This window comes from Dendrobates tinctorius, unplaced genomic scaffold, assembly GCF_039654945.1.
Source record: "Dendrobates tinctorius isolate UK_male_01 unplaced genomic scaffold, ASM3965494v1 ptg000270l, whole genome shotgun sequence".
Lineage (NCBI taxonomy): Eukaryota > Metazoa > Chordata > Amphibia > Anura > Dendrobatidae > Dendrobates > Dendrobates tinctorius.
In genome coordinates this window covers 176465-200110 of record NW_027361937.1, presented here as the reverse complement: position 1 = coordinate 200110, position 23646 = coordinate 176465, and the positions used below count along the sequence as shown (strand labels likewise).

At 43.9% G+C, this 23646-nt stretch overlaps 1 protein-coding gene across 5 annotated transcripts in view; it reads right to left on the bottom strand.

Annotated features, from left to right (window-relative positions):
- ELMO2 (engulfment and cell motility 2) overlaps window positions 1-23646 on the bottom strand; it is an 85077-nt gene that overhangs the window by 47522 nt on the left and 13909 nt on the right. For 3 of the 5 annotated variants that reach the window (XM_073559312.1, XM_073559313.1, XM_073559314.1), the window contains exons 2-12: window positions 13939-14067; window positions 13491-13531; window positions 7882-7954; window positions 7612-7662; window positions 7026-7207; window positions 2992-3091; window positions 2175-2326; window positions 1991-2069; window positions 1801-1836; window positions 1557-1607; window positions 910-1032 (exon numbers count right to left, since the gene is read on the bottom strand). In XM_073559312.1, coding sequence (XP_073415413.1) covers window positions 910-1032; window positions 1557-1607; window positions 1801-1836; window positions 1991-2069; window positions 2175-2326; window positions 2992-3091; window positions 7026-7207; window positions 7612-7662; window positions 7882-7954; window positions 13491-13531; window positions 13939-14016 — 966 coding nt within the window. In that variant the 5' untranslated portion in view covers window positions 14017-14067. Of the gene's footprint in view, window positions 1-909; window positions 1033-1556; window positions 1608-1800; window positions 1837-1990; window positions 2070-2174; window positions 2327-2991; window positions 3092-7025; window positions 7208-7611; window positions 7671-7881; window positions 7955-13490; window positions 13532-13938; window positions 14068-23646 lie in introns of those variants that run through there. The other 2 variants (XM_073559315.1, XM_073559316.1) reach the window with 2 other exon arrangements.

The following is a 23646-nucleotide window of genomic DNA, read 5'->3' as shown; positions in this document are numbered from 1 at the left end:
CAACGTTGTTGCATTCATCCTATACTGAAGAGGTTGTGCCGATTGTGTATGAATGCCAGTGAGCCAATCGTTTATGGAGCCGGGAGCGCTCATTTAAAGCTTGCTGAATTTGTCTAAAGGGAAAAAATATTTTTCTTTTGAAGGAGAAGAGAACCTGAGCAAAATGAATTACTCCCTGCACCTGAGCAGGACGTTTGACATCTCTGTAGGCCTAATATGTACAGTCTTTACTGTTGATGCTTTTGTGAAGGGATGTGTAGACAGACAAAGGTAGCATCTATGAATACTGCATCCACATTGAGGCGCTGTGTGACTCAGGCTCATCATACTCATCGCTATAAAGTGACTGTATAAAAGTAAATTTTACAAAATGTTAAATTCCAGGTGTTTATTTTCAGAAAATATATGAATATGGCGATATGATTTTATGCAATATTTTTTTTGTTTTTTAAATGGACATCAGAGCACTCAACATTGTCTGGATCTCATGGAAGTAATATTGTTAAAGGTATTTTGGGGGTAAAACACTAAATTCCTGCTGATAATTAAAGAATTTCAGATAATTCTTAGTTTGATCGTTGAGTCCAGTGAGCAGTCAAGCTCAGTGATTGACAGCCATCACTTTATGCAAGCCCGCAATGGGGAAGGCTGTCAGTCACTCAGTTGCTCCGCCCACTGGACTCATATGCCCAAAATGAGCAGTTATTTCAACCAATTACAGATTATTGTTATGTTTTTTGACAAAATCTATATAAACCTACTCAGCTCCTCCTACTGTATAGCATGGTATTGGCAAATTTGATGGTATATTTAACCTGACAGGTTCCCTTTCAGAGTAACAGGGGAGCTTGCTTGTTCCATAACATTCAATTGCAATGGAAAGAAAGAGATGGATGTTAATCATGTCACCTGGTCATTGGGGTCCATTTTAGTCATCATCCGTTCCTCCAGAAGGTTAAAGGTCAGCACCTGCAGCACATACAGCTGATGCGCCATCTCGGTCTTGATTGGTCGATTTCCTCGGATAATATGCTGGATAAAGCAAAACAAAGAGAAGTAACTCCTGAAAGTACAATGGCGAACTGAGGAATAGCAGTATTATTGCAGCAATATAAATCAGGTAAGAAGAACTGGCTTTTGTATTTAGTAAGAGACAACCACATGACCAGAGGTAAAAGAGAATGATGTAGTACAAATAAAATGGCTCCAATAATAATGTGAGCCAGGCACTTGTGCTGGCAATGTCCGATATTCTGGTGCCGCAATAAGTGCAATCCCAAGAACAATCTTTCATTCACCTGTGCATGTGTAAGTAGTAGTAAATCCATATACTAAATTGGTACTGGACATTTATTTTTATTTTATTTTTTTACAACCCCACTCATGCCAAAGGTGGGCACTAACAAAGAAGACAGAAGAACCAGCTAATGGGTCAGGTGTCAGTGTGCACGAATTTGGAAACCAGCACAGAGAAAGGGATGTCGGGATGTAAACTTTTGTTCTGGGGTCCTTGCATTAATCCCAATGTCTCAGGGCATTAGTTTCCCATTACTTACATTAAGAATAATAGATCGGAGGTGCTTCTGTACAAAAACGTTTGCCATTTCCTAAACAATAAAAAAAAAGGAAAACAATTATCTATAGGTCGCACTTGCACAGAAAACAAAAGTAAAAAAAAGTATCACGTGGAAGAGAAAAAAGCTTGGAATAACTGAGGAACATCACTAACAGCAAAGGTGGAAGGAGTATCCATGGGTGACGAACAGGAGGACAACAGAAACTCCCACGCGTGGTACTCACACTAACAGGAACTTCCATGAGATTCTGGGGCTTCTCCTGAGTGCACCACGCACACAAACAGAAGCAGAGATGGGAGTTAAGAGCAGACAGCAACCAAAAGGACGCCACGGGATAATTATACAAGACAACACACAAGCACACAGAGCTCCACTTGTCACATGCTTGCAGAATGTTAGCAGCGGACACCCACCTGCCGCTTTTCCTCGGGTGCCTTCAGAAACAGAGCATTGATGAGTGCGATGGCATACGTCTGGATTTCTTGGTTACAGCTGCACAAAACACAAGCAGCAGCAAATCAGAATGAACACGATGCCGCTCGTGTCTTTTATGCACACACGGAGCATGTTATGCCAGGGGGTGGTTCTAGGACTTACACTTGCAAGTGGCAAATAAGTTGGCCCACGGTGATTTCCTCTGCGATTTTATGGTACAAAGCCTGGCTGTTTAATACCATGCTCTCTAATATAGCTAAAGAGCGCTGAAGAATAGAGACATCCACAGACTGCTGGGATACATAGCCACAAATCTGCAGAAAGAGGAGATGCATGAATACAGGCCCTAATGTACGCAGTTCAGATTCCAAGCCTATATAAAATTGAAATATGGTCTCCATGGTAACAGACTACAAACCTCCTGTAGTCTGATGCTGCAGCCATATTACTATCCATTGGCAGGATTAGTAAACAAGTGATGTATGACTACAGGATCAGACTACAAAGAATACAGGCCCTAATGTACGCAGTTCAGATTCCAAGCCTATATAAAATTGAAATATGGTCTCCATGGTAACAGACTACAAACCTCCTGTAGTCTGATGCTGCAGCCATATTACTATCCATTGGCAGGATTAGTAAACAAGTAATGTATGACTACAGGATCAGACTACAAAGAACAGAGACACATAGGTCGGTAAACTCTACAACTGCCACAATAGTTTTTTGCCTGGTCATTGGCAGTGGCTCACAAATCCCAAAGTATAGCCTACAATAGTTCAGCATCTGGCTAACACAGCCCATGCTGGACCAAAGTAACCGTGTCAAGTATATTACCGGTCTACTATACAGACAGGTAATTCCTATATATGAGGCATTGCAAGTAGTGTCTGTTATATAGGGAGAAGTCTCCAATCTAAAGTGAATACTCTGTTCATTTCCGCTCACTAAAATCTGGTCACTCTGGCATTAGACTCACCTGTTTTATAAAAATCGGGGAGACCATGTCCCAAGAGACTATTCCATGATCCATCAACTCCAAGAAAGCAGTCAATGTGAAGGCCAACATTTCACTGTAACTGAGAGGAGAGCGTGGTCACACCGGGAACTGTGGTCATATCTCAAAATCCATCCAGCACATTACTAATGTTGGTGTGCAAGAGTGAGGCCATAACCTAGTCCCACTGTGTACCGATGGGTCCTGCTCCTTTAAAGTATACCTTAATTTGTACAGAAATTTAGATATTTGTCTGCACAATTAACAAACATGTAGTACACTGAATAATTTATTTACCGCCTTTGCTCTTCAAGCCTAGGTTTTTCATTAACAAGTAACGGTGATGCATTGGCATTTTTTCAAGCCTCTCTTGATGAGGGGAGCAGAGTGGAATGCGAGATGCCCAATTCATTAAGAGACACATGCCTTATAATGTGTGCATGTGAAAACCTAATTCCAATGAATAGACCAGAGTAAGATTTATGGTGTAAAAAAGCCACCGATTGTCATGAATTTGAAAAGACAGGGTGGCATATTCCATCCACTTTGTCAGAGCTGGGAAAAAATGTTGTGAAACGCCAAAAGTCTATTTTTTTGCACAATTGCATGTTGCACAAAATTTTGCAACTTTTTCAAAGCTTTTTATGACATCTTTCTTGTGTAAAGGCTTTGATGAATCGGGGCCCCAGTGACATCTTCCCTGTAGTGCCCTAAATGTATGACTGCGGTATGACTGTGTGTCTAGCTGATCGTCAAAGGTTCCTAAAGCCAGACCAGGGGAGATCATTTTATTGCTGGGACAGCTTCAACAAACCTCAGGTAGAATTGGCAGCATAGGAAGGCAATGTTCTTTCCTGAGCTAGATAGAAGACTATATTACCCTATACCTCCATCCTGTGAACCTTTAGAGCAGGGATCTCAAACTCGTGGCCCGCGGGCCAACTGCAGCACTCGGGACAATAGTTTGCAGCCCTCACCTCATGGGCCCTCGGGACAATAGTTTGCGGCCCTCACCTCGGCCGGGATCACACATGTGAGAAACACGGCCGAGTCTCGCATTTGAAATCCCAGTCACATGTAGTACCGCTCATTAAGGTCATGAATATGGACACCACTCCACTCATAGGCATGGTGCCCATATTCATGAGCTTAATGAGCGGTACCACGTGACGTGTGACCGCGCGCTCATACAGGAAGAAGATGTCGGCGCTGGACCATCGGAGCTGCAGCATGAGGAGGGGAGTATGATGATGGCTAGACAGTCACAGCAGCCTGCTGGCTGCAGGCAAGGCATATGAGTCACACTCACAGCACATGCAGTAGGAGCAGCCGAGCAGGGACCAGACCGTGCCACAGACTCAGGTGCATCGGGTTCAGAATGAGCGGTGGGGCAGTGCGGTATATTGCTCTCGGAGGCGGGATATCAGCCGGCCTTATTGCGAACATGCGCCATTACCCCGGCCTCAGAAATGAAGGTGGCCACGGAAATTGCTGCTCAGTGGGACAGAAAAAAAAAGCGGAAAAGACGCATCGGCTAACACTGAAACAGTGACCCCAAGTGGAATTATCTATGACACAGCCCCAAACATGTCTTTTTCAAAGCCTGCATTGAAGAGAGAGGTTGGTGATGAGCACAGACAATTTCAGGAAAAGTGGGAAGTGCAATATTTCTTTGTTGAGCACAGGGGCATCCCCACGTGTCTTAGTTGCACAGAGAAAGTTGCAGTGCACAAAGAATACAATTTGAAGCGTCATTACATAACTAGACATGCTGAGGAGTATGCAAAATACCAGGGAGATGAAAGAGCCAACCGGGTTGCTAATCTTAAAAGATATCTACTGAGGCAACAAGATTTCTTTAAGAAAGCTGCCAAAGAGAATGATGCAGCAGTGGAAGCTAGCTACGTGGTTAGTGAGGTGATTGCTAAAGCAGGAAAGCCATTCAAAGAAGGTGAATTTGTAAAAAAAGTGCATATTACAGGCTGCAAGTATTGTCTGTCCAGAAAAGAAAGGTCAGTTTAGCAACATCAGCCTTTCTGCCAACACTGTAGCAGAGCGCATTTCTGACCTGTCAAGTGACATTTATGATCAACTGTGTGAGAAAGCAAAATGTTTCCGTGTATATTCCGTCGCTCTTGATGAGACCACAGACATCACCGACACTGCCCAGCTCGCAATCTATGTCCGTGGTGTTGGTGACAATTTTGAAGTCATAGAGGAGTTGCTCACAGAGATTCCAATGCATGGCCAGATCACGCTCAGGAGATATTTCACCAGCTGTGTGATGCCATTGAGAATGCCGGTTTACCTTGGAGGAGGTTTGTTGGAATAACAACTGTTGGAGCGCCATCAATGGCAGGGAGGAAAAATGGACTGGTGGCACTTGTTAAAAAAAAACTGGAAGAGGAAGGTGTGGAGGAGGTCATTGCTCTGCACTGTATTATTCATCAGCAGGCCCTTTGCAGCAAATGCCTGAAGTTTGACAATGTGATGTCTTTCGTTGCGAAATGCATCAACCAAATCAGATCCAGGGGCTTAAACCACAGAAGGTTTCGTGCTTTTTTAGAGGAAATGGAGTCAGAATATGGGGATGTGCTTTACTTCACCGAGGTACGTTGGCTCAGCAGGGGAAACATATTGAAGAGCTTTTCTGAGTTGAGAGCGAAAGTGAAAGCCTTCATGGAGAAAGATAGGGCTGCTGTTCCTGTGCTAAGTGATCCAAAATGGCTCATGGACTTAGCTTTTTTTGTGTTGACATCACACATGAGCTTAGTGTACTGATCAAGAAGTTACAAGGCCAGGGGCAACTTGTCAGTGCTGCCTATGACAACGTGAGAGCATTGTCCAGCTTTCTCAGACAAACCTTTGCCATTTCCCATCATGCAAGGCACGCATGGAAGCAGGCACACCATTCAGTGGTGAGGAGTATATGGATGTCATTTTGAAGCTACAGGAGGAATTTGATCACAGATTTGCAGACTTCAAGACGTACAGAGCCACATATCAAATTTTTGCGGACCCCTTCTCCTTTGATGTGCAAGATGCCCCTCCTGTGCTTCAAATGGAGCTCACTGACCTGCAGTGCAACTTTGAACTCAAAGCCAAGTTCAGGGAGGTGAGTGGAAAAGCAGACAAGCTCGGGCCATTTTTGAGTGAATTGCCCCCCAGCTTCCCTGAGCTTTCCCGAATATTCAAGCGGACCATGTGTCTTTATGGGAGCACATACTTGTGCGAAAAGCTCTTCTCTACCTTGAACTTCAGTAAGTCCAAGTACACGTCCTGACTTACTGATGAGCAACCTCAAGCCCAACTGAGGGTCTCAACTGCTTCCTCCCTTAAGCTAAATGAGGCTCGGCTATGAGAGAGTAAGCGCTGCCAGATCTCTAGCAGCAAGAAGTAGGTAGAAGAAGCCATGTTCAAAACAGCTTATGTTCAATGCTCCATTAATGTTCAGAAAGTTAAATGTTAAAGAACTGTTAATACAGACATCTGAATAATAATAATTACATTTCTCTAGGCAGCAACTGTATGTGGTTTCTTCAGTCTTCTATATCTGCTGTAATATCATTTTCATTTTATTTATTACTGATTTATTTTTTTCGTATGATTTTGTTAATTTATTTTTATTTTTTAACACAAAATAAGATGAAAAAATAAAGACATTTGATAACCTTGGAATGTTTTTGTAAGAGCTTTTCTTGTGGAAAACCTGATGTGGCCCAGCCTCACCCAGATTCTACCTCCAGCGGCCCCCCGGGTAAATTGAGTTTGAGACCCCTGCTTTAGAGCAATCCTTAGGTATCTGAAGCATGAGACTAAAATAAATTTGATTTTTTCAAATCTAGGTTTTCTGCAGATAGTAAAGTGTACAAGGCTAATGGTACAAATGATTCAATGTAGAGAATGTTTATTAGAGCCAAAGCCTTAATTCAGTGGCAGGAAGCCCAGAAAGCTGAATGTGAAGATCACGTGTAAGACTTAGTAAAAAAGAAAGATCCATTATACAAGGTACTGACTGTGACAAGAGCTTTGTGCCTCCTTCAACCAGTCGGGTGAGAACAGTCACGCCATCCATATTAATGAACTCCGTAGCAAAAGTAGTGTCGGCAGATAGCTTAGCCAGTTCCTTCATAGCATCAAGCCTGGAATCCATGCTGGAGCACTGTATCCTCTCCAAAAGCTGTCGGGCTGCCCGGGACTAATAAAAAAAAGTCACAGCTAGAGTAATTACAAAATGGAAGACAATATTCGGGACAATTCATTAACTTACACCATTCTAAAAGGAAATCTGTCAATAGGTTTATGCTACTCCATGCGAGCAGCATTATGAAGGGATAGAGAGCCTGATTCCAATGATGTTTCACTTACTGGGCTGAATGCCAAGCTCTGTATAACTCCGCCCATAACACTGACTGATAGCTGTCTGTGTACACTGTGCATAGGCAGAAAGCTGCTAATCAGTGATGGGAGCGTGGTTATACAGAGCTCATGAAGGACTACATGCCAGCAGGTTTACTAGTCTTCTAGTGATAATGAGCTACATAGTAGATGGCAAAAACAGAATCATTTAAACAAAAATTGATTGGTTTATATATAACTTACCGGTGACACAGCCAGGCGTAAAATAGTTCCATTCTTGATATCTCCACGAGTCTGAAATACTACAGAAAGTCAATACAGAGAAATGGCCCAAAGGACAACTGCACAAGGATTTACAACACACACATGTCCATCAGAGGCTCCGACCTGTGCCATTTACAACATATGCGGCAGAGGGCCTTTGGGCTTCTTCAGGCACCAGGGTCGGGGTTGTACCCTACACATCCTAACTCTATGTCCCAGGACAGGCTTTATAGTAATGCAGTGACTCACCTGCTCAGTGATGTATAGCTGGGGTCCATCCGCATAGCGGAAGGCATAATACTCTGGGTTTGGCAAGGACCACCTGAGGATATATATAAAAAAAAAACAAAAAAAAAAAAACCAAGAAGTGGTTAAGCAACAACTTAGTAAAAGGATTTTAGATTTTTTGCAACCATACTATGGTCAAATTTATAAAATTATTTTATATAATTTCTAGTGTATGTAAGCATTAGCTGCTGCTCTACGTTATCAGTCACTCCAGACTGGGTCTATAGTGTGTAGACTGAAATATGACCCAGTTCCAAAACTTTAAAGGGGTTGTCCGGGCTTTTCACATAATCTCAGTACATATCTGGGCTGCAGAATTATGACAATAAGTAATTTACTTTGTCACTAGTTTGCACGGTTTTCTAGATATTCTGAACAGAACGTCCAAGGGGGGGTGTCAAGGCATTGAAATGAGAACTGGTCGTAGAAAGTGAAACTAGTGAGGAGAGAAAATCGTCCTGTATTCTGGGCCACTCCATGATAACAATACATAACTCATTATCAGTTATTCCTTCCTCACTGTCCCAGGCTGCTGGCAGCAGTGAGAACAGACTGTGTGATGGCCAGTGATGGGGGTCTGCAGCTTCTAATCTGCACAGGGGATGGCAGTCACTGATGTAATCTGTTGTGTGACAAAGCCTCTGCTGTGTGAATGAGACAGCTCTGTGTCACTGATGTCTTCACACAGCAGCAGATTTGGTGCAGTGTATGTGTGAGCACTGTGTCTCTAATGACACAAACATAGTAACAAAGTTTTGAAGGCTGAAGGAAGACCTTATGTCCATCTAGTTCAGCCTATTTTTAGTGCAGCTGTTCTGCATTGTTGATCCCGGGGGAGGAAAAAACCCACAGAGTACCCTTCCAGAGAACGAATATATCGTCGATGTAGCGCAGCCACAGGGCTACGCTACCATGGTGAGAGAGATCATCATTAAAGACTTTTTCTTCCCACCAACCCAGAAGCAGATTTGCATACGTAGTCTAAATGGTCTTAGAATTTCATCAATATAAATGCCCAAGTTCTGACTCAGAACTCGGGGGACCTTCTACAAAAGCTTGGATGGGTTATGCCTAGAACAAGACATGATCCTTGGCAGCATTGATGTGGAGGCCCTGTATTCCTCAATACCCCATGAAACACAGTTCTTTGTGGTCAAGGCTTTAGAATTCTGCCTGACCAATAATGTATTCATTCCGATTTGGCCACAGGTATTTCCACCAGCTCAGGGGCACTGCGATGGGTTGCCCTTGTGCACCTACGTATGCAAATCTGCTCCTGGGCTGGTGGGAAGAAAAAGTTGTCTTTAATGATGATCTCTCTCACCATGGTAGCGTAGCCCTGTGGCTGCGCTACATCGACGATATATTCGTTATCTGGAAGGGTACAGAGAGTGAATTCATTTCATTCGTGGATGAACTCAATGTTAATACGCTAGGTTTATGGTTTACATATGAGGTACACAAGTCCCAAATTACGTTCTTGGACATTTGTGTCCAAAGGGGCCCTAATGGAGAGATTGAGACCAGCAATTATAGGAAGCCGACGGCTACGAACTCCCTTCTAAGATGGGAAAGTAGTCATCCTTATTCCCAAAAGAAAGGAATACCGAAGGCACAGTACCAAAGGCTGCGTCGCAATTGCTCTAATACCTCAAACTTTAAATCGCAGGCGGATGACTTGAGAGGAAGGTTTCAAGAGAGGGGGTACCCTGATTCCATTCTAAAAGGAGCATATCAACAATGTATAGAAAAAGATGGGAGTAAACTATTGAGGGAGGTTGAGAAAACTGAGGAAACAGAAATCACCTGGTTTACTACTAAATTTTCCAATGGGTCAAGAAAATTAACGGAAATTCTAGAGCGTCACTGGCCAATACTTAGAATGGATGCTGACATTGAGGGAGCTATAGGCCCCAGATGACCTATAAAAAGAATAGATCCCTGAAGGTCAGACTAGTATATAGTCACTTCAAGGAGGCAAGAATAGGTACATGGTTGGATAAGGATCTTAAAGGGTACTATAAATGCAGGAATTGTGTAGCCTGCCAATCTGTGACACAAGGTAAATCTTTCGTTGGTAACAATACAGGAGTCACTTATACTGTAAAGCACTTTATAAACTGTTGCACGGAGGGTGTAATTTACAAGGCGACGTGCTCATGTGACATTGAGTACGTCGGGAAAACAAGGAGAGAATTTAGAAAAAGGATCCGTGAACACATTGGGGATATAATAAATAAGAGAGATACGGCGATAGCCAATCATATTAACCAAATACATGAAGGTGACTACAAGCATATCAAATTTAAGGGGACAGACAAGGTTCTTCCTCCGATCCGAGGTGGGGATTGGGATAGACTAATCCTACAGCGGGAATGCAAATGGATTTTTTGGCTTAAAACCCTACAACCTACGGGTTTAAATGATGAACTCTCTTTTGCTCCATTTTTATGAGTGTTTTTGTTTCCCCGTCCCCCAATTAGAGGCAATACCTCTGGATCATGTCTCCACTGGGCTTCATGTAAATCCAGATCCCTGTATAAGGGTAAAGGGTTTTGGAGTTCCTCGGGAGTGTGGTTCATGTTTTTTTGCCTTCTTTATGGGGACTTTTTTAGGTCCAATTTTTCTTCTTAGCTACAAGAAATATGCAGAGTATCTTTACGGGATTGGGTCCTCTACATAGTCTGATTGATCGCTTTTAGAATTCTCAGTAAGCTATACAGCTAATTTAATATGAGAGTGTGAGACATATGGTAATAGTTGAATTTTGTCCTACTCCTTTCTTGAATGGGTGCTGACTGCTTTTCGATACCTCCTATATGGAGAATTCTTTTTAGGAATTAAGGTTTATTGTGATAGGCTAGATCCCGGGATTTTTTCGTAATGACCTTCAAGTAGGTCAAGACTACATCTTTGGATAAATGCATAGTGAATTGGGTATCTACATGATTCTCTATACCACTATAACTACCGTGTATGTTAATATGATAGCCTGCGCATATGTGAGATAAGTATGATTTTTGTCTCTATTTGGGACTTATGCTTCCGCTGTATGCGCAGGACCTAACAGGATGCTGCCTGTGTGTTTATGGCGATAAGCATTTATTCCACCTCTGTTTGAGACTTATATTCTTATGGTAAGCGCAGATTGGATGGCGCTGGCACATATACAGTATAGATATCTGCGATTGAGCACTGGAGTGCATGAATGTGGGTCTCCCCCGGGAAGTATATGACGCTATAATACTCATTGCGCATGCGCGGGCTTCCTAAGCGGCACCTGCGCAGTGTACAGGCTTCCTAAGCGTCGCATGCGCAGAACACATCCTGTGGTATGATCTGGAGGAACATCATATCGCGATAATTTATGCGTGAGTGTGTGAATGCACGATGGTGGTTTCCCTGGGAAGCATATGACGTCACAACATTCATTGCGCGTGCATCCCAAGTGGCGCCTGCCAATTGCACATTCTGTGACGCGATCTGGAGGAATATCACGCCGCAATACTTTATGAGCGATCGCGGACGTCTGAATTGGCACCTGTGCAAGATACACTCTAAGGCACCATATGCCTCTGCGCAATGATTGCTGGAGTGGATCGGTCCTTGGGAAGGTACACACTCCGTAAATAATGATGAGGAGCCAATATATACATGTGATTGTCACAGATGAGGACACGCACAGTGAAACACAGAGTTTGAAGCCTCCTTTATGTTCATGCTATAGGCATTCATGTGATCCGGACTTAGTGAGTTACTGAGTGTTTTTGTATCCAAAGTAACATGAGGAGGGGACGTGATTGGACGCCCCGATGTGCGATGAGGCGGACTCTATTAGAACATGTCAGCACTAATTACTCACTCCACAGGTGGAGATGGGGAGGAGGAAGGATAGCGCTTTATAAAAAGACATATGGACAAGCAGCTCATTTGATGGCAATTTCTATAGGAAGCAGACATTCCTTTACATCTTATCAACTCCCCTGATGATCTGGATAACAGTGAAACGCGTCGGGAGACGGGAGATGCACTGTATAGAGGAACCCTGTAATGTATAATTTGGGTGAGATCCTCCCTTTTAATTTGCCATGTAGCAACGATTTTGGTCTGCTGTGTTTAAGGAGGTACATTTGCTTCATGCTTATCCTTGAGTAGGAAGATGTTTGATAAAGAAGCTGTACCCCAGTCTGCAGGTTATGCCATTTTTTTAAAATGTTAAGGTATTGCTGTTGCTGCTAAAATGTCTATGGTAACCCAGATACAATGTGGAATATATATACTGGGCCTGATGTTGTGAAGGACTAAACTTAAATCAATAGACTGTCTAAAATCGTTTATCCCATTAAGTTGGAAGATTGGGATTTCTGGCTCCAGCGGTTATATGTGATATGAGAACATTGTAGTATAATAAGAGTGTGTTATACTCTCCAAGACTTTATACATGTTCCTACATGAGTGAGATTGTCTGAAAAAACGCTGGTTGGAGCCAATTTGTGACTATCAGTGTGCAATACAGTGGTAGTTTTATATGTTTGTTTGTCTTTTTGTCGAGTGCACTTTTAATAGGAATTTTTTCCTTTTTTAAGGGATTGAAATAAAGTATATTAGTTTTAAATATTTTTTTGTTGTTCTTAGACGGGCCACCTTCTCACCACTCACCCACCTCCTTTCCTGCTTTTCTCATTCATCTCTCTTTCCACTCTTCTATTACATCTCTGCTGTGTCAAGGTACTGTCACACTTAGCAATGCATCAGCGATCCCGACCAGCGATATGACGCGGTCAGGATCGCTGGTGCATCTTTAAGTGGTCGCTAGTGAGCTGCCACACAGGCAGATCTCACCAGCGACATAGCAGCATTCAGGGGTCGTTACTTACCTGTCAGACGAGGCGATCCTGATGTCCTGTAGCCTGCATCCACGCTGCGCTCGTCTCCACAGCAGGAAGCCCAGCAGGAAGCTGACCACGAGAAACGGTCCAGGACGTTCTCGCGCGATCGGCGATAACAAGCGGGGGAGCGGTCGGAGGTATCAGACATAGCGATATCGCTAGCAATATCGCTATAGCGTCACAAAATTCAGTGACATTATAGCGATATTGCTAGTGATATCGCTTAGTGTGACAGGCCCTTAAGTCCCTTTTTTGCCAAATACCCAGTGAATACAATTCATTACCCTGATAAGACTATAACCTGGCTCCTCCATTCATTCCTTCCCTTTTGCTCACACCTTTTGTTGTGCCCTATTCAGCAGTTTCCATTGTTGGGCCTTAGAACCCCCTACAACAACCTGGCCACTGCTTTAGATAAAACCTACTATATAAACTCAATCCTTCATCGTTGTTGCAGTATTAACCTGATCAGACAAGGTATTAAGCTCCCCCCACCTTTGATTTGTACCACAAACACTTCAGATTGCTCATTAATCCACCATATTCTTTGCAATGCTGAATAACTAAGCAGCAACTGTCAGACGCATATATCAAGAAATATTCCTGGCATATATGTAATGTCAAGTGCATGAAGTATTTGCATCATCACATCAATATTAATATCAAATTTTGAGTACTGACCCGTCACACACTTCCTTGATAATTGATGCCAAAGGCCGCTTCTGCAAGAGAAATATCATGATAAAAAAAAAAAAAAAAAAAAATCAGATTTGTGTCTACTACTGGGGAGTCACCGCCATTGGCGGCTCTTTCATAAGCGATGTAAAAGCAATCAGAGGCCACAAAAGAAATATGGCCGCCCACAGCTTATAACAGCTGATCACCAATCACTGGGCCCGCACTGAAGAGCTGATCACCAGCAGGTCATCATTTAAAGAAGGTGTTGACCGGATGCGCTGATCTAGGAGTACCACCTCTATGACCATGCAAGACTTGTGATAGGTAACAACTCATTCCTGCTGCTGATAGACTTGTAGGTCATGGTACGGAAATGGATTAACTTGTAATTAAGGGTAAATAAGTAGTTACATGGGGGCAAAGATGGTGCGTTGCACTTTGAGTTGCTTACCTGATCTATTTCAATCAGCTGGGCATTTGCTCCAGGCCATTCAATGGCTACCTTCACTATATCCGGAGGTGGAGGCATATTGCCTGGTGGCTTTGCTGGCCAGCCTTTCGCTGGAGCTCTCACTCAGCTCTGAAAAAAAGAAAGAAAAAAATCACACTAAATATCACTCAACTGGGTAAACCAAGGAATAAAGCTGCCATAAAAGTTTGATAAAAAAAAGCCAGCTCATTGCACACAGCTGAAGAGGAAATGGTTGAGAAGACAGCATGCCATTGTATTTGATGAAGACATTGCTGCTCATCCTCATGCCAGGAATGAAGTGATGCCAGGAGAGGAGACTGCCAAACTTCATGGAGTCATCCCTACTGATTCCTCGTTACTAGAAATCCTGCTGTCAAGGATGCAATGATTATTGTGTAGATCCATCCCAAACTGGGGTGCAACTAGGCCTGAATTACATCCAATGTGGTAGTGGTAATGGCCACCATATTGACCATTATCCAGCCATCCCTAAAAGATAAGAAAAAAAAACCTGCATAGAGGTCTCATGAGGACAGTGTCAGTTCATGAGCACACTTAGCAGATATGGACATCATGTAGACGAAATAACCCACTTTGGCCTGCTCTGTATGACACAAAATGGCTATGTCAAGATCGGTCCCATCCATGGATTACATGGTGGATACCTTCCCTCAGCCACATCTGCTTTTTTCTGGTCTTTCTCCACCCTTGCATCCTCCCCAATGGTGTTTTCTCGTTTCTTTCTTCATTTTTCCCTTTCCTTCCATATATAAGATGAAAAACAATATACCTTTTCTCTATCCGCACGCACAGATGTCACCACCCAGCTTGTCCAGAGTCCTGACCGACAAACGTGCCTGTTCGTGTAGCAGAACATATATCTCTACCACTCCGGTATACCACATTAATAGTCACAGTTGTTATAATAGTGGTCACTTCCTGCTATAAATCAGAGGACTCAAATAATCGAAAACTGCAAAACTCCAAGCTACTCAAAAATTTTGTGATTTTGTACATATTTACACTAGTGCTGGCCAGGTCGGGACATGGCAAAGCCTGCATATCTAGTTCATCATAATTTGCACCACAAAAGTAGCGTACATGATACCAGAAACATACGCAACCTTCTGGCTGGAGTAACTTTTCTGGCAGAGGGCCACAACATTTGTAAGATGTGCCTAGTTCATTAAATGGAGAACACTTCTTAATGAACACAACGTATTTTACTCCAGCAAACTTTTTAACAAGAGTGGCGTGATAAACAGTCCTAATGTATTGGGGCCTATATGTTTAATTTGACAAAGAAGACAATTTTATTTTACTTTAGTGAGGCAAGCTGTATAATATGATTTAAAATATAAAATGTGATGACTGTGTGCAAATAGGTAGAAAAAAATAAAATAAAATGGAAAAATAGAATTCTTCAAAATAGGCTTTCCAGGCACAGGATCTTGCGGAATGACTGTGCCCGCCTGTGCCAGGGCAGCTACACCCACAACCAGGGGTACCCTGCTCAGAGTGCCACAGAACACACTTACCCTGAAATAAACAAGACTACAGTGCAGATGAGAGAGAATGTCGCCCACACGCTGCTCCCACTTCACACACACTTCCCGTCTATTCACACAAAGGGGAGTACGACTATGGAGAAGCTTCCACTGAGGAGTCATGTATGTGCAGGGCACATGTATGGGCAATGATTAGGAGCTATGGGATCCAGTCTTCTGTTTCTATGGCGACTTTCACGGAGCACGTTTATCAGTATAAAGAGAGCGATCGGAGGCGACGGTATACAACAAGCTCCTCCAACCCTACAGTAACTCTATATAGTTTTTAGAACTATAGAAAATGCATCTTAAACCCAAACACCACTCTCTACACTTTGGCACAGATTCATCATGCGAGGGTTTTTTAAGTCACTTTTTTTTTTTTTTGTGGGATTCGTTGTCATTTTATTGCACCAAGATCTTCAAAATGGCACACTCTGTTCATTAATTTTCTGCAAAGTCAAAAATGGTCCTTATTTTTCTATTTAACCTTGTTTGCTACTGTTAAGCAAAAGAAGGAGTTGCACGTTTTACAAAATAACCTAAAAATAGCACAAAACATCTTGGCGTACAAGTAGTCACTGTGAAAGGGACTGGAGTACATTTGTGTCAAATTTTCTGTCTTTTCAAAAAATGAAAATTTATGATTCAACAACAAAACATCTGGAAACCCTAAACTAAACCCTAAATTGTTCATAACTGTTACCACTGTGAAACTGCATCACAAAAATTCCATTCAGGTACACCCCCACCATACAACTGTATTTGAAAGTTTGTGAACCGTTCAGAATGTTCCATATCGCGGCATAAAATGGACCATAAAATTACATTAGATTTTCATCACAAGCCCTAAAAAGTAAAGAGAAGCAAATCATACGAATGAGTCAAAAATAATTAGGCTCACTTAGACGGTCCTTAATAGGACCACAATGCATAGACTGAAAGCAGCTGTCCCAACCCAAGCAGGACAACCTTACAGAAATGTTTGAATCCGCCATGCTCGAGTAAGGAGACCCACGGATAGACTATGCATTAGTGGTCTGATCTTGAACCTGAGGTCTTAGGCCACGTGCACACAATGAGCATTTGGTGAGTTTTTTACCTCAGTATTTGTAAGCCAAAACCAGGAGTGGAACAGTCAGAGGTAAAGTCTAACAGAAACACGTCACCACTTCTGTATTATCACCCACTCCTGGATTTGGTTTACAGATACGAAGGTAAAAAACTCACCAAATACTGAATGTGTGCACGTGGCCTTAGAATTTGTCATATATTAATTGAGAAAAATTATCCAATATCCCATGCATATGAGTGGCAAAAGTGTGTTATCCTTCAATATTAGAAATTAATTTGAACGAAAATTACAGTCTAGTGTTTTCAATCAATGGGATGATGATTATGTGAGAGTGGACATCCTTACAGGGGTCGTCCTTAAGTCTATCTTCACATGTGCTTGTGTAAGTGTATCATGGCACAAACAAAGGAGATAGCTGAGGAAGATTAGTCGTAGTTACTCACCGGTTAACGGTATTTTTCGAAGTCCATGACAGCACCACCTGAGAGAGGGGATCCGCCCTTCAGGAACAGGAAATCCTACAGATACATAAGGGCGGCACCTCTCCCACGCATCAGTTGGTTTACAGAGCACAAGAGGACCACCAAGGTTAATAGCATAATTTATATACAATACTCTTACACAACTATTAATTACCCGTGTACATATCAGAGGAAGAAGTGCACACCCAAACTAAACTAAACTAAAGAGAGGGAATATACGGGTGCTGTCATGGACTCCGAAAAATACCGTTAACCGGTGAGTAACTATGACTTTATTCGGTCGTCCATGACAGCACCACCTGAGAGAATTAAAGAGAGTAATAATTACTTTAGGGAGGGACTACAGCCTGCAGAACCCTGACACCAAAGGAGAGGTCTGAGGAAGCACCCAGGTCTAGTCTATAATGGTTATAAAAGGTGCTTGGAGAGGACCAGGTAGCTGCCTTACATATTTGGTCGATCGAGACCTCCGATCTCTCTGCCCACGAGTTTGCCATGGCTCTGGTGGAATGCGCCCTGAGCTTGCCAGGAGCCGGTTTGCCCTTTGAGGTGTATGCTAATGAAATGGCCTCCCTAATCCACCTCGCTAGCGAGCTTTTTGAAGCTCTAAGGCCCTTCCTAGTGCCCTGATAGGAGATAAACAAGGCATTATCTTTTTTCCAGGGGTCGGTAACTGCCAGGTACTCTAGGAGATATCTCCTAATGTCTAGAGTGTGTAGTTTCCTTTCCTTATCGTTCTTGGGATTAGGGAGGAAGGATGGAAGAACTATCTCCTGCGTTCTATGGAAACTGGAGGCTACTTTAGGCAGGTATGCTGGATCGGGTGTAAGAATTACCCTGTCGCCCCTGAATTGTATGTAAGGAGGAGGTCTAGACAACCCCTGGATATCACTTACTCTACGGGCTGATGTCAACGCTACCAGAAGAGCCACTTTAAGAGACAGGTTTTTTGTGGAAGCTGATGAGATAGGCTCAAACGGGGCCTCTGTCATGGCCGTGAGGACTAGGTTTAGATCCCATGGCATAAATGTATTTCTCACTACCGGTCTGGACCTGCCTGTTGCCTTAATAAACATATTGATCCAATAGTTACTGGTGATGTTGCAGTTAAAAAGCGCCCCTAAAGCCGACACCTGTACTTTAAGGGTGCTGGTGGAGAGTCCCATGTCCAGGCCTCTTTGTAAGAACTCTAGGATCTGTGCTATGGGAGTGGACTGCCCAGCTACTACCCCTGAACCCTGAAGGAATCTTTTCCAGATCCTATCGTAGATTTTGGTTGTAAGGCCGGGGTCACACTGGCGAGGAATACGGCCGAGTGAGAGGCGCTAAAAGCACGCATTAGACACGGACCAATGATTCTCTATGGGGTCCCTCGCACCAGCCGTATATTTCTCATCTGTATTCTACGCTCCGTGCCAATCACAGCATGCTGCGATTGTCAGCGTACTACGGCCGTAGTACGCCAATGCAAGTCTATGGGTGCGCAAAAAATACAGATTACACACGGACCACACATGTGACTTGCGAGAAATACGCACCCGGTGTCTTTTAGCAAAGCCGGCAATTCAGTGCGCTATACAGTAAACTCACACTGACAGTTTTAATAAAGAAACGAAAGAATAGATATAGACACACACATATACAGTGCCTACAAGTAGTATTCAACCCCCTGCAGATTTAGCAGGTTTACACATTCGGAATTAACTTGGCATTGTGACATTTGGACTGTAGATCAGCCTGGAAGTGTGAAATGCACTGCAGCAAAAAAGAATGTTATTTCTTTGTTTAATTTTTTTTTAAATTGTGAAAAGTTTATTCAGAGGGTCATTTATTATTCAACCCCTCAAACCACCAGAATTCTGTTTGGTTCCCCTAAAGTATTAAGAAGTATTTCAGGCACAAAGAACAATGAGCTTCACATGTTTGGATTAATTATCTCTTTTTCCAGCCTTTTCTGACTATTTAAGACCCTCCCAAAACTTGTGAACAGCACTCATACATGGTCAACATGGGAAAGACAAAGGAGCATTCCAAGGCCATCAGAGACAAGATCGTGGAGGGTCACAAGGCTGGCAAGGGGTACAAAACCCTTTCCAAGGAGTTGGGCCTACCTGTCTCCACTGTTGGGAGCATCATCCGGAAGTGGAAGGCTTATGGAACTACTGTTAGCCTTCCACGGCCTGGACAGCCTTTGAAAGTTTCCTCCCGTGCCAAGGCCAGGCTTGTCCGAAGAGTCAAGGCTAACCCAAGGACAAGAAGGAAGGAGCTCCGGGAAGATCTCATGGCAGTGGGTACATTGGTTTCAGTCAATACCATAAGTAACGTACTCCACCGCAATGGTCTCCGTTCCAGACGAGCCCGTAAGGTACCTTTACTTTCAAAGCGTCATGTCAAGGCTCGTCTACAGTTTGCTCATGATCACTTGGAGGACTCTGAGACAGACTGGTTCAAGGTTCTCTGGTCTGATGAGACCAAGATCGAGATCTTTGGTGCCAACCACACACGTGACGTTTGGAGACTGGATGGCACTGCATACGACCCCAAGAATACCATCCCTACAGTCAAGCATGGTGGTGGCAGCATCATGCTGTGGGGCTGTTTCTCAGCCAAGGGGCCTGGCCATCTGGTCCGCATCCATGGGAAGATGGATAGAACGGCCTACCTGGAGATTTTGGCCAAGAACCTCCGCTCCTCCATCAAGGATCTTAAGATGGGTCGTCATTTCATCTTTCAACAAGACAACGACCCAAAGCACACAGCCAAGAAAACCAAGGCCTGGTTCAAGAGGCAAAAAATCAAGGTGTTGGAGTGGCCTAGTCAGTCTCCTGACCTTAACCCAATTGAAAACTTGTGGAAGGAGCTCAAGATTAAAGTCCACATGAGACACCCAAAGAACCTAGATAACTTGGAGAAGATCTGCATGGAGGAGTGGGCCAAGATAACTCCAGAGACCTGTGCCGGCCTGATCAGGTCTTATAAAAGACGATTATTAGCTGTAATTGCAAACAAGGGTTATTCCACAAAATATTAAACCTAGGGGTTGAATAATAATTGACCCACACTTGTATGTTTAAAATTTATTAAAATTTAACTGAGCAACATAACTTTTTGGTTTGTAAGATTTATGCATCTGTTAATAAATCCTGCTCTTGTGTGAAGTTTGAAGGCTCTAACTTATTTGCATCTTATCAAACCTGCTAAATCTGCAGGGGGTTGAATACTACTTGTAGGCACTGTATATATATATATATATATATATATATATATATATATATATATTACACACATTCTATGTGTCTATATCTATTCTTTGGTTTGTGTTATAAAACCTGTCATAGGGCTCCATTTTATGTCCATTTTGCAAGCCTGCGAGAAAATCTCGCCATACGGATGCCATACGGATTCTTACATGCGCAAAATACGCGACCACACCTTGATTACGGATGACATACGGAGCACTATTTAGGGGCCATTCATCCATATTACGCATGTAAAATACTGACCGTATTTTGCGTTGGTTAGTGTGACCCCGGCCTAATAGGTTTTCTGCTTTTGAGCGGGGTGTTAATTAGGGCTGGGGAGAAACTTTTCTCCTTTAGTAGTGCCCGTTCAAAATTCACGCTGTCAGATGTAGGCCAGCTACCTGAGAATGTTAAACTGGGCCCTGGGATAGGAGGTCTGGGATGTTTGGTAGGACCCAAGGGTCGGACACCGACATGGTCCTGAGGCATGAGAACCATGCCCTCCTGGGCCAAAACGGGGCGATCACTATAATCCTCGCCTTGTCCTTCCTGACTTTCCTCATCACCAGGTGTAGTAGAGACAGGGGAGGGAAGGCGTATGCTAGCCCGAAGTCCCATTTGATCAGAAGAGCACCTACTGCCAGAGGGCTCTCTGTGGGATATAGAGAGGAGAACTGAGGCACCTTCCTGTTCTCTCTGGTGGCGAAGAGGTCCACTTCTGGCTGCCCCCATTTTTGCATGATCAGGTCGAAGATGGACGTTTTTAAGGATCATTCCCCTTGCTTTAGAAGGTTGCGGCTTAGGAAGTCTGCTGTGGTGTTTTCTTTTCCTTTTATGTGCAGAGCTGTTAAAGATAGGAGATGTTGCTCTGCCCATTGGAACAGCCGCTCTGCTACCTCCTCAGGGCCTGGAACGAGTCCCACCTTGGTGGTTGATGTAAGCCACGGTGACCTGATTGTCGGAGAATATTCGAACATGGTGACCCTGTAGATACACAAGAAGGTTTTTAACTGCCTGCTCTACGGCTGTTAGCTCTTTCAGGTTGGAGGACATTTCCAACTGATGGTATTCCCATAGGTCCTGGATCAAGACCTCCCCCATGTGGGCCCCCCAACCCGTAGGGCTTGCGTCTGTGGTGACTACTCGGGTTATGTTACATTCCCAGGGCACCCTTCTGGCTAGATTGTCCCAACATACTTAGAAATCCCTTGAGTGGTGGCTAGACGAAAACAAAGTCAACTGGCCTTCTAGATAACCGCCCAGGATTTTTTGATGGCGTAAAACCTCGCCCTGTAGCACCCTTGTATGGAACTGGGCCCACCAGACCGCGGGGATGCAGGGTGAGAGAGAACCCAGGAGTAACATTGCCTTCCTAAGAGACATGGTAGGGCTATTGGAGGCGTTCAGGACCTGCTGATGTAGGCGAACTAATTTTTCGAGTGGAAGACGACACTCCTGATTCTGCGAATCTAGGGTTAAGCCCAAGAACTGCTGAACTTTCATGGGCTGTAGACGGGACTTCTTAATGTTTAGTAGTCACCCTAACCGTTCCAGAGCTGATTCTGCTATTTGCAACTGATCCAGACAATGTCCTGCTGTTCTGCCTGCAATAAGGAAGTCATCCAGGTAGGGGATTACTAGGATGTCTGCCTCTCGTAGATGGGCCATCACTTCCGCTATAACTTTAGTGAACACCCGTGGGGCAACTGCTATACCAAAGGGAAGGGCGACATATTGAAAATGCTGTAACGACCCCTCTAACTGAACCGCCACTCTAAGGAAACGGTGATGAGACGCATGGATGGGTATATGGTAATAGGCGTCTTTTAAATCCAACACCACCATAAAGCAGTTTTCAAACAGTAACTTTATTGTGGAATTGATAATTTCCATTTTGAATGGCCGAATGACCAGGTATCTGTTGAGTGCCTTCAGGTTGATTATGGTCCTGTAGGAATTATCTGGTTTACGGACCAAAAACAGGGGGGAGTAGAAGCCTTCGCCCTTCTCTGCCTCTGGTACCTTTATCAGTACTCTTATGGCATAGGTCATGAATTTCGGTCTCTAGGGCAGCCTGTTCCGCCAGGGAAGACCTGAGCGGGGTGACCTTAAAACTGTTTCGGGGGGCACAGGCAAATTCTAGCCTTAGGCCTGAGGCTACCAACCCCAGGATTCAGTCACTGTTTGAGATCCGTGACCAGGCTTGGTAGAAGGCCGATAGTCTACCTCCCACCGGGGCCGCTAGTCATTGGGGAGGTTTCTTGGTGTCACGGGATGCTTGCAGAATCTGCCGAAGCGTCGGCTAAAAAGGCTGCCGCATTCTTGATGGTAGGTAGGGTCTTCAAGATAGATTCCCTCAAGGCTCTGTCCTCTAACTGTGATTCCAGCTGGTCCAGCCAGACCATCATAGATCTGGCTGTGCAGGTAGCTGCTACTGCCGGTCTCAGGGCGCCAGCTGACATTTCTCATGTCCCTTTCAGGTAGGAGTCTGCCTTTTAATCTAGTGGATCTTTTAAAGAAACCATGTCGTCAAAGGGGATAGCGGATTTTTTGGACGCTTTAGCCACTGCTGCGTCCAATTTCGGGACTTTGTCCCATTTGTTCACCACGGGGTCCTCAAAGGGATAACGCCACCTAAAAGCTGGTGGTATTTAGCCTTTCCTTTCTGGTTTCTTCCATTCCCTATTGATCAGATTTTGGACCTTGTCGTTTATCGGAAACGACTTACGTTTCCTGGGGTCTAAACCACCGAACATTAGGTCCTGCGCTGACCATTCTGGTTTTGTGTCCGTTACCCCCATGGTAGCCCTAACCTCCTTGACTAGTTTGTCCACTTGTTCCAGACCCAGGCAGAAACGACTGGCGTCTTCCTCTAAAGAGGACGCAGACGAGGAGGTGGAGGTCTCTGAGGAGTCTTCATTTCCTCTAGGGTCAGTTGAAGAGCCCGACCCTGAGAAACTTGCTCTCTTTCTTTTCCTAGACGACTCCCCCTGGGATACGGACTTTAGGGCTTTAACTTCCGACTTTAGGGCTTTAACTTCCGTCCTGACAATTTTCCTTAGACTTGTAGCGAAGTCAGGGGTTTCTTCCGCCACCTACAGGAGGGGGGACAGGGTAAGGAAGCATGTATGGTAATTTTTTGGGGACTACTCCCTCTTTTTTTTTTTTTTACTGTTTGCCGTATACATGACTGGCATAGTTTTTTAGGCTAGGCGTCCGGCAATGGGCATTTGCAAAGGACGCACTCCCTGTTTTTTGCTTTGTCAGCGCACTTCTTCCCCTATAGGAGGAAAACATAAAGGGGAACACTGCATCAGGGCACATTCACAAAGATCTCTAAC